General features: G+C 39.5%; 1 protein-coding gene across 1 annotated transcript in view; it reads left to right on the plus strand.

Annotated features, from left to right (window-relative positions):
* The window catches only part of fhl3a (four and a half LIM domains 3a), a 45,975-nt gene extending 34,683 nt beyond the window's left edge, over positions 1–11,292 (plus strand). The window contains exons 3-6 of the mRNA XM_073872283.1: positions 1,587–1,761; positions 6,772–6,941; positions 8,049–8,235; positions 9,616–11,292. Of these exons, the coding sequence (XP_073728384.1) occupies positions 1,587–1,761; positions 6,772–6,941; positions 8,049–8,235; positions 9,616–9,767 (684 nt within the window). The 3' untranslated portion in view covers positions 9,768–11,292. The remainder of the gene's footprint in view (positions 1–1,586; positions 1,762–6,771; positions 6,942–8,048; positions 8,236–9,615) is intronic.
* Positions 11,293–12,229: the final 937 nt, after the last annotated feature.

Here is a 12,229-nt window from a genome sequence, read left to right on the forward strand (position 1 = left end):
CCTAAGGCAACACATTAGTAACCGAACGAGTCTTTAATCCTTCCTGATTTAAGGGTAACTGTAATCCCTTCTTCATTAAATAAAACCCAAACAATGCTGTTCATATGGCACTGTATTAAACTCCCCACAGGAAATACTGTAGATGCACAATGCGATTAAAGTCGGGAGGCAAGTTGCTCCATGTCTACAGTACAGTATGTGCACAAAGACAAACTGTCTGATGACTTACTGACAATAAGAGACAGCACACGCTAAATAAAGTCACTGTTTGTCTTGGCAATTTGCAGCGCAGGCCGTAAATTTCACCCTCCCAATCTCATTACTATGTGTTTACATATTTTACATGAGGGGTTGACCCAGAAACTGTATTCGGTCTCTGTCCACACTCATAGAGATCATAATAACTAAACCCAAATGCACTGGTGTAGCTTTCCCTTGCCATTATTTGATTTTAATCAGAAATGCACCTGGAATACGATTTTTAAATCTTTTTTTTTTGTTATAGCAGGAACACGTTCATGTCTTGTATTCTGTTCTATGAGGGGTGTCAATATTCTCCAAAGCCTCGATTCTATTACGTTTTCGATTCTAAGGTCACAATTCGATTCTCGGTTTTTACTTTTTTTGAAAGCACAAAAAATTGCTATGTCATTTGTAGACTAGACTTTTTTGAAATATAATATTTGACCTTGAACCCGGAGATGCCCTGCCATGTTGGTTCTGCTGCCAGTAGAAAAATATGGTACACGCAGATACCTGATAAAACGAAACTTCCTGTCAGATGAACATTCCTGTCAGTACTTTGCACCTTAAAAACACGCTTTTATTACCATCAGACGAGATTGTGAGACTATACCCCAATAAGTTATGTTTAAATGCTGTTTTCATAACTCTTACGCAACTGAAATAAGTTGTTGTGAAACTTAAACTGATCTCAGTTCAGAGAAACGCTTGCTGTTTTTTGTTTCCCATGTAAAGAGCAGCTTGCGTGGTGTCTCCTACAGTATATCTGCCATGCTATCGTTTGACTGGCTGTAGCCAGCTAAGTTTGAGAATTTTAACTCGCAGCACTCAACACGTGTTTTTTTCCCGCTTGGCAAGCCGATCGGACGTGACATGGGGGCGTGGCAGCATTGACGATTCCATTTTTTTATTCGAGGTTGTGACTTAATTTCGATCGATTTTGATTTAAACTGTATTTCTATGTTTCAATTTTCCTGAAACCCAATAATCTTTGTGTGAGGACAGAATAAAATGTTAGTCTTTTGTGAGCCGAACAATTCGTAAATGAATTATTTGTTTGATCTAGGTCTTTTCAATGAATTAATGATCCGGTTCATTAGTCAGACTGATCTGGTTTCTCGAGTCAACTCATTGACTGACCTCTTTTACAAAGGTTCTCAAGTTAATAGCCCACTGGAGGGAAAAATTACCAAAGAGTAATGATTTCAATATCGGCTATTTTAGACAAAAAGCAAAAACTTCAATTTTGTATTAAACTGAAAAAATAACAGCATACGAGTGTTTTTTTTCAGTTGAATGATTTCTTTAAAATTATGTTTATATTGTGTTGTGTTGTTTATCAGGAGTTATTTTACGAGGACCGTCACTATCACGAGCACTGCTTCCGCTGTTTCCGCTGTGACCGCTCTCTGGCCGACGAACCCTTCACCAGCCAGGATGACGCTCTTCTGTGCAACGACTGCTACTGCAATGAGTTCTCCTCCAAATGTGTGGCCTGCGACAAAACTGTCATGCCTGGTGAGAATGACACAGACACAATTGGTTGTGAGTCATGTCGGGTTCAAACTGATCTCAGATCTGTCCTTCCTAGTCTGTTATACTCTAGCACAGTTTGTTCTCGATGCTGTTGTGTAAGACTGCAAGTCTTCACATATTACCCAAAGAGACAGCTACTCACGACCACAAGTATGCAGGTAACATTAGACTGATGGGTGGTAGTGTTCTGCCACAGCAAATCAAGTGTACCAACAGTATGAGAGAGAGAGAGAGAGAGAGAGAGAGAGAGAGAGAGAGAGAGAGAGAGAGAGAGAGAGAGAGAGAGAGAGAGAGATGACAATAATTACCCGTCTGTCTTGCAGCCCGATCATGGTGCCTGGGTGTCTTCCAAACATCTGATAGGAGGAAAGCCAGAAGATTATTAGTCTGATAAGTTAACAATTCCAATAAATATAACATGTTGTTACAGTTTTGTACAGCACAAGGCACTGAATAACACTAAGTGAGTAGACTTTTATATTTTTTTAGTGTTTATTCAACATCCCCAACCTGAATTGATAATCATCTGCAATAAATTCAGACTTAAATTTATAAATAGACTGTATTCTGATCACATTAAGAAACACTAAGCATGATGCTGGCACGATTTGGCATGATGCTAGCACATTGCTAATGTGTTTCATCTAGTTGTTAGGCGTCGCTTGTTGCATTGCTCAGGGTCTACAATATCGCTGCTAGGCATCGCTAACATGTCTTAGCTGGGCACTAAGGTGTTTCATCTGGTTGCTAGGTTTTGATAGATAGTAAGCATAGGCTGTTTCTCAATTCCAAGAACGCAAAGAACGGACTTGGGTCTTCGTGGAGATCGAACTTGCCAGGCGACCTCGGAAGAACGAACTCAGAAGGTTGCGAGAACACAGAACGCACTTATGAGAATTGAAATGTGTGCGATCTTCCTGTTGGTCACCTGACCTCCGCCATTGTTTTGCCGCAATGACTTATGGGGCGTGAAGCGATTTCAGCGTGCAAGTCTACACTCGATGCATCCTCGATATCAAGAACACATCCGGGTATTTTCATGCGTCCTCTGTACTTGCGTTCTTGAGAATTGGAATGAACTTCGACTGTTAATGATGACGTAGAGCAAGGACACGAGAACGCAAGATTGCTGAAGAACGCATATTGAGAAACAGCCATAATCTTCCATGATGCTAGCAGGATTTAACATGCTAGCACCCCTGCTGAAAAAAACAGCATCAAACCAGCATGGACCAGCATGGGAATTATGCTGGTCTATGCTGGTTTAGCTAGTGGTCACCAGCATACCAGCACCAAAACACAACACAGGCTGGTATGACCAACAGGGGATGCTGGTGCTCATGCTGGTTTAGCTGGTCCTAATGCTGGTTTGATGCTGGTTAAGCTGGTGCTGATGCTGATTTGATGCTGGTTTAGCTGGTGTTCACTAGCCAACCAGCACCAAAACACAACATATGCTGGTCTTGCTGGTATGCTGTTTTTTTGGCAGGGACAGTGGTTCTCAATTCCAGTTCTCGGGCCTCCCTCCCAGAACATTTTAGTTGTCTCCATATATAAACACCTAATTCAGTTTATCAGCTTGCTAGTGTGTTAACTAAGGAGCCTGATAAGTGAAATCAGGTGTTTCATATAAGGAGACATCTAAAACATTCTGGGAGGGGGGGCACGAGGACTGGAATTGGGAACCACTGTGCTAGGGTGGCCATTCGTGCCAGTTTCGCCAGAGACGTCCCGGCCAGGACATACATCATCAAAGTTTAATATTTCAGGTTCTATTTCAGAAAAGCAACCGTTGCATTTCGAGGTAAGAATGAAACTACAATGATTGTATGTCTTAAAATAAATAGATCTTAATTTTCTAATGTATTCCCTACTGAAAAATCCAGCTAAGACCAGCATAAGCTGGTGAGCTGGTTTTAGCTGGTCTCCCAGCTTGGTTTTAGCTGGTATTGCTGGTGTAGCAAGCTGGTCTAGCTGTGTTTTGATCACTTTTTAAGCTGGTCTAGCTGGACATAGCTGGTCATGCTGGAAGACCAGCTGACCCATCAGCTTGAACAGCTTTGCCAGGCTGGGAGGACCAGCTTAGACCAGCTGCTGCCACCTTAAACCAGCTGAAACCAGCTATCAGCTTATCTTTGCGAGATTTTTTAGTAGGGTTTTAACTCAAATGGGAGAACCTCGATGACGTATGCGGTTGAGCAATGGGACTTCCGGAAGACGCACCCAAAATCCTGGCCGGGACGCGTCCGGTGAAACTGGCACAAATGGCCACCCTACACTGTGCTAGCATGTTGTCAAGCGGTTGTAGTTGGTTACTAGGGTGTTCCATGTGGTTGCTAGGCTGTTAAAGCTGATTCTCATGCATGCCATCGTGGTAGTTCTTAAAAGCACCTAATTGTTATTACAACCTCCAAAAGATGCAGAAGAAAAAAAAACACGACTTCGACTCGGCGCAGTAACACCCTATCTCTCCCATTATGAGAGGGAGAAGGGGAGCGGACTTTTCAGTCGAGTCGAAGTACTCCCAAAAGTGCTATTACGCCAAAAAATATAGTTCCTCTTTTAAATCCGCTTAGAAAAGCGCTACATTTTATTTTGTACCACCAAACTTGCTCGTATAACTACTCGTCTTAAATAGGAAAAACGTTGATGTGTTTGGTCACTTCTAACTTTATCTCTGTTTGGTACCATTGAATGAATGGGGCCAAGCCAAATGCCATCGAAGTGTCGCAGCGCGCTCCAGCGCCCACGTGCACGCACACAGATGACAGAGGGATGCATCAACTCTTCTCAGTTAAGGTAAAAACACAGTTCAACATTGAAAATGAGTAGACTATTCCTTTAAAGCAATACTAAAGAGTTTTTTTTACCTTAAAATAACGTTTCCAAAAAAGTTTCAGTTGTTCATCCACTCGAAACAGGGTGAACGGCACTTTCACATTCGCTTTGCAGCCCTCTATTGGCCAAAACCGCACTAAAGAAGTTTCCAATCATCGGGTCGCGGTCCTGTAGTTCGAGTGAAAACTACAAAAACTTGCTTTACAGCAGACCTACAATCCAATCAGAGCCAGCTTGGCTGCAGTAGGCTAAATTATTTACGACAGTGGTAATGGACAATTCCACTTCCAACCTGTAGGGGGAGCAAAGAGCAAAAACTCTTTAGTGTTGCTTTAATATGTTTAAGCATATTTAATAAACATACCTTAGATAAAGACGTTACCAGTGTGTATCTTGAGATGAATAAATGGCACTGGCATATTTTAATCTGTCAGTGCAAATTATTTTCAGTCGAGACAGCTCAAACATGTGTTTTAGTCTAGGACCAGCCTTAAGCCTTGTCTGTGAAACCGGGGGAATGTGTATCCAGATGCCTACATTAATGGAAAACCCCATGTTTAGTGTTTAGGACCTCTGTGTGTGATGTGCAAATGACAAGGGAAAGACAATGGATTGAGGGCTATATTATATAGAATGTGCTGACACAGATAGTTTAGGGTAAATTACAGCCCCACTCATGCACTGCTATGCGCGTATACACATGAATGTGTTTTGAAGTGTGCGAGACGCCCTTGATGTAACTTTATACTACTTCTACATGTCTTTTATTATCCAGGGGATTAGGACCTTTACGGTTTGCTCTGTGTAAAGCTTCAGTGATTTCAGTAATGGGGGCTCTTAAAGGACGTGCTCTGCATAGCTTTTGATCTGAGTAATGTGCAAGCGCTTAGTGGATTATCAGTGTCAGCCTTTAACCTCCTAATCATTTGATGAGCGTCGAGTGTCAGATCATCATTTTATCACTTGAAAAGCTCGGGTTAGTCTTTTGTGGGGAAATCCCACAGGTAAGTCGTCTCAGGTTAGATCTCTTAAAAAGCATGCAGTTATCTGTCAAACAGGTCAAGCTGATTTCTGGCGACATGCATACCAGCAGGTCCCACAATGGGATGCTTGTAGATTTCTGGAGGGGGATCTGGGGGATTACAATGAGCGTTTCACTTCTGTTAGGCTACCTTGGTGGTCCTGGAAGTGGGGAGTTTTTTAATATGTCAAAGAAAATAGGGTCAGAAACTTTTTTCTTTTTTAAACAAAATTTAGTGAAATTGGGTGTTTAAGCTTTAAGAAAATGTTGTTTGGCAACCTCAGGTTCAAGTCAGGTTTGGTGTACGTGTGTAGCTCGGATGGTAAAGCATTGTGTAGGTTGTGGGTTTGATTCCAAGGGAACACACACACATGTAGCTTAAATGTATAGCACCAGTTTTGTAACTCTATTTAAATTTTGTATATGGTCCTGTAAATATTACTGTATGTCTGAATACTGTAACATCTGAATTTAGTATTTATTTATATCTTTCATCACAAGGTGGTTTCGATAATATTCTAAAGTTATTAAAAGAAACCAAACTTATATTCATAACAATAAATATGCACATATGGCATTTATATACAAAATACATTAATCTCATATAAATAAGAAAATCATTCCTGTTTCTTATTTAATAAATCATGATACAATTATCTAATTGGCGTCCGTCTAGAAACTGAATTAAACAGTGGGAGATATCATGAAAATGGGACTTTTTCATGTTTAAGTGCTATAATTTGGTGCCTTGTGCTTGTATCAACATAGAAAATGTGAAAAGATCAACCCAGTAACTTAGTTTTGGTAAACCATTCTCTGCAAGCATGTGAAAAATAGGTAATTGAAATTCGGCTCCCCTTGTGATGTCAGAAAGGGATAATACCGCCCCTTAATCTGCACTATCCAACCACAGCACTGCCATTTAGTGCAGAGATCAGCTCATTTGCATTTTAAAGGACACACCCAAAAACATTTTTGCTCACATCTACAAAGTGGCAATTTTATGCTATAATAAATTATCTATATAATATTTTGAGCTATAACTTCATATATGTCCTCTGGGGACACCAAGATTTATTTTTCATCTTAAAAAAGTCTTCTTTAAAACTCTCCCTATTTTTTCTTTCTTAAAGGAACCAGGAAGCTTGAGTATGGCGGCTCCACATGGCATGAGGGCTGTTTCATTTGCAACAGCTGTCAACAGCCAATTGGCTCCAAGTCCTTTATCCCAGACAAAGATGACCACTACTGTGTACCCTGCTATGAGAACAAGTTCGCACCACGTTGTACTCGATGTAAACAGGTCAGTGGTGGGATTTTACTCACAGCTTATAGCGGCCTGAAATGCGTAACCATGTGTTTGCTAATCGACCCACGCACTCATTCCTACACAAAACTCGGAATTTTGACCCCATTCCTCCTTCCTGTTTCATATCAGAGACATTCATGCCGGTCACTGATAAATCCGGACTTTCACATCCTGTTCTCAAATACAACCATCTGAGCCTTGCAGTCATTGACTTACTAAGTAATATGATATTATGATGATTTGTATTGTTTTTGTAATTAGATTGAGTTTTTTTGGAGCTCAGCCAGCATGGGTTTTATTACCAAAGATGCAAGTGATAAAATGTATAGCTTGAATGCACCAAGGGGTGGTTTCCTGGACAGGGATTAGTTTAAGCCAGGACTAGACCTTAGTTTATTTAGAAAAAATAAATAGTTTGAACAAACATGCCCTACTAAAAACATTACTTGTGTGTATTTTGAGGCAAAACAAAGGGCACTGATGTATTTTAAGATCAGTGCAAGTTGTTTTCAGTTTATTTTAGTGTAGGACTAGTCTAATCTTTGTCTTGGAAATCGCCGCTATAAGTTTCCCAAATGCTTCATGTAAACAAAATGGGAGCACATTTATATCACCCTATATATGTAATGACATTAAAGCTAGTGTATATAAACAGTACTAGTGCTTACCTCACTTATTTCAACAGTTCTTACCGTAAACTCTCCCGCATGTCAACTTCTCCCGTTCTCTGCATATTTATGTCCAAGAAAGATATAAAGTTGAGCCAAGTTTAATGCAATAGTCCTCCATTACAGATAGCAAGCAAAACTGTTTTCCACATCCTTCCTAAACATTATACAAACGTGAACTCAGGATGAAGGTTTTATGCGTAACAGATTTGACGTGAGCACGTCATAATGTAAAGCTGAAACAGCTGGCCAACATCTGGACTCTGTTTCAGGAAAACTTTTGGATTGGTAAATTCCAAATCGATCAATCCGAACGGCAGTCATTTTTACAGGTTCCTTGGTGTAGATCAAGTCATGTCAAGTTGTGTTTTAGAAAGGAAGCTTTTACTTACATTCTCCTGTCTGTGTCTCTGATGGATTATCTCCATTTCAGGCCTTAGCTAAAGGTGGTGTGACCTACAGGGACGAGCCGTGGCACAAGGAGTGCTTTGTGTGCACAAGCTGTAAGGTTCAATTAGCCGGCCAGCATTTCACTTCCCGCGACGACAGCCCGTACTGCATCAAATGTTTTGGCAACCTGTACGCTAAGAAGTGTGTTGCCTGCAGCAAACCAATCACAGGTAAAATGATGGAAACCTTTGTTTAAAGATATTCCTATTTACTCATTTAAAGGGATATTCCACTTTTTTTGAAAATATGCTCATTTTCCAGCTCCACTAGAACATCAAAATTTGATTCTTGCCGTTTTGAAATCCATTCAACTGATCTCGAGGTCTGCCGCTAGCACTTTTAGCAGAGCTTATCACAATCCATTGAATCTGATTAGACCATTAGCATCGCACTAAAAATAAGAAAGAGTTTCGATATTTTTCCTATTTAAAACTTGACTCTTCTGTAGTTACATCATGTACTAAGACCAACAGAAAATTAAAAGTTGCGATTTTCTAGGTCAATATAACTAGGAACTATACTCTTAAACTGGCGTAATAATCAAGGACTTTCCTGATGTAACATGGCTGCAGCAGGCGTAGTGATATTACGCAAGAATGAGAGTATAGTCCTAACCATAGATATGTATATAAAGGCTAGATGGCTCGTCCGCGCTGCTGGCCAATTGAGTGCAACGTCCGCATTTTGGCGGCCATCTTACGACAGGGCGCTCGCTCACTCGTAGCATTGAGTTTTAATGATGCAGGTGCTTTTGGGTGGCCATGACTTGCTTAATTTTTTACCGATTTTCAAACGGGTTGGTTTGTTATAAACGTCAAAGATGTACCTATGACACTGCATACCTATACTAAAAATAAAAAATACATTTATGAAACATGTTAAAGCATCCAGAATTATAGCCACGTTAATAACGTTTGTAAAAACCCAAACCGTTTGAAAATCGGTAGAAAATTGAGAAAGTTATGGTCATTTAAAAGTACCTGCACCATTAAACTCAATGGTACGAGTGAGCGAGCGCCCTGTCGTGAGATGGCCGCCAGGTGATGCCGTTAGGGACTCCGCCTTGAGCCATCTAGCCTTTATATACATATCTATGGTCCTAACCATATCTGCCTAGAATATCACAGCTTTTAATTTTTGTCAGTCTTAGTACACGATGTAACTACAAAAGAGTCAAGTTTTAAATAGGAAAAATATTGAAACTCTGGTTATTTTTTAGCACGATGCTAATGGTCTAATCAGATTCAATAGATTGTGCTAAGCTATGCTAAAAGTGCTAGCGCCAGACCCGGAGATTAGCTGAATGGATTCCAAAACGGCAAGAATCAAATGTTTAACTCTGTGGAAGCTGAAAATGTGCATATTTTCAAAAAAGGTGGAATGTCCCTTTAATAAAAAGTGTATGTAATAATGTTGATGCACATAACACCATATAAGGATAAAGAGGAAAGGCAAAAGAAACTGCACATACAGTATACTGTAGTGGGATGTGAAGAAGTGTAAAGATTTAAAATCCAGTGCCGTCATCTTAACCTCTCGTGTATGTTTAGGTTTTGGCGGAGGGAAGTACATCTCATTTGAGGAACGGCAATGGCACCAGTCCTGCTTTACCTGCTCTCGATGTTCTGTGTCACTGGTGGGCGCAGGCTTCTTCCCTGAGCAAGATGAGATCCTTTGTCGCAGCTGCAACAGCAACCTATAGAACAGAGCCTCCTTCTACACACCTCACCACAACACAATTACACACACATGTGCACGTCTTTTATTCAACACCTCTGTTCCTTCACAACAACTCTCTCTTATTAAGACATGCCCATGGTGATACTGGAACTACAGCCCGACACTACGAAATAGTTCTGGCAGTGTAAAAAGCAGAACAGTTTTCTAAACCTCAAACACAGCAGTGATCTTAGCTTAACCACAATATTCAAACGTAAGCATAAATGCAAAACATCTTGAGGCTTTGATTTCCTTGCTGTTTTCTGGTTTGTTTTGCTAGTTTATGACTGAGATTTTAAAATGATGCACCAAAGATTGCCTTTGAGATGTAAAAGCTAAAATACAAACTTATGAACGATTCCTAGTGCCTTCCAGAATCCAGAGTCTATAAATGTTTTGGTCTCTAAGCAGGTTATATATATAATTTTATGTCTCAAGTCAACCGATCTACTAGTTCTTCCCATTTTTGTTTGTCCCGGCCTACCTGAACTGTCATTAGGCTAGTAGAAGTCATTAATGGGCAGTGTTAGGGAAAGTTACCCTTTAAAAGTAATGCATTAAAAGTAATGCATTACAATATTAAGTTACTCCCAAAAAAAGTAACTAATTGTGTTACTTAGTTACTTTTCCTGGAAAGTAATGCTTATGTTACTTTTTAGTTACTTTTGCGTTACTTTTTCTTGGCTGAGGCTTGATCTCTTTCAGGCCTTGCAGGTGTTTTTTATGACTGAAAAGTTCTGCATTCAGAAATTGCATATTTCATCACAAAAATTTCGAGCTCTGGCTTGCCATCTCAGTTTTTGACTCAAACTGATCCCACACAGGCATGTACGCATACAGTTATATATTATTTTTTAAATCAAATTAATTAAAGTAAAAAAGTAACTTGCATTACTTTTTTGAAAAAGTAACTCAAATATTAATGTGTACATTTAAAAAGTAGTGCGTTTCTTTACTTGTTACTTCAGAAAAGTAATATTATTAAGTATAAAATGCATTTAAATACAGGTGGGACAGACTTGCATTTGCACTATGGCTTAAATTATCTATAAAAGCACAGAAACTAGCTAGATACAGCACGCATACACTGTATATACACAAATTATCTACTCATTTCCTTTCTACTTTTTTGTTTTTTAGTGTTTAATAATGCATCTGGCTACATTATGGCCTTAAGTCATTTTTATGAGCATCGTCTAAACATTCAGAGCAAATTAAATAAAACATTTGTTTAAATATGCAAAAAAGACATGTTGTCAAGCTTTATTTTTTTTCTAGTTCAGACCAGTATTGATATTATTGATGGCAATTTTATTAGTTTCACTTTGATATATTTGACATTAAGTATAAAGTTTTAAAGTATATTCACTTTAAGCTTTGAAGCAAAAGAGGAGCTGGCGAATGTGCATTTCTTTTTACAAAAATGATTCAAGATTTAAGCTTTAAAAATTCATTTTTTAAATTGTTTATTACTTTGTTGTTTGTTAATAAATATTTTCTAAATTAAACCAATCTTTCTGTCATTCTTTCATAGCACAACATTAAAGAAATATATCAAATGCCACACTGCACCATCTAATTGATTCAACCCCCTCAAAAAAGTTGCATACACAAGAGCCTACAAGTCACTTAGCTCTTCAATCTTAGACTTATTTGGGGTTACCTTGTGCTTCTAAACGTGTGTGCGTTTGTGTGCAAACGTGCTGAGTGTGCCATTTCTTCGCCTTGATGAGGCTTAGGAACTTTAAACAAACACGTGGCCAGATCCGCTCCCTCTCAACACCACTGAAGGTCTTCCTCCCCTTCTCCTTTTCTGCATTTTCACCAAAGAAGGAAATGGAAAAGGAGAACAGGAGATGGTGGGGGAGGAGAGGGGATGGAGGCCTTCTGGTGGAAGTCAGGAGAGCATGTGGGAGAGCACGACAGAAAATGAAAACGAGGGAAAGAAAGATGAGAGAGGGAGGGAAGACTGAAGCATTTGGAGTCAGTCCATGGCACATCCACTGGGGTTCAGCTACATACACACAGTGCAGAGGTTTATGGGAAAAACGACGGCCAGTGAGGCAACAGAGGAAGGGTTGGAGAATCACATGATCGGTGAATCATTACCAAGTAAAGCCTGTGGGAAAACAGGACAAGTTACAATGAGTCACAAAATAAAGTAGCTTCTGTAATAAATTATTAACTGAAGTAACTGATAAGGCCATCAAATCTGATATTCGCTGATAGCCACTCAGATGAAACTGCAAATCCATGATTGAAAATATAATTAAAGTAGCAGGAGAGGAAGACTAGGGATGAAAGTGTAAAGTGCAAAACTGAAACTTGAAAGAAAGCTGAATGTTTTTGCAGTCCAGATATAAAAGGAGAAGAATTGGCAGACATATGTTTCAGGGTTAAATAGTGTCACAGCACAGTTCAACTTAAATAAAAATGTTTTTTTTT

The sequence above is a fragment of the Misgurnus anguillicaudatus genome, chromosome 10 (genome assembly GCF_027580225.2).
Source record: "Misgurnus anguillicaudatus chromosome 10, ASM2758022v2, whole genome shotgun sequence".
NCBI lineage: Eukaryota > Metazoa > Chordata > Actinopteri > Cypriniformes > Cobitidae > Misgurnus > Misgurnus anguillicaudatus.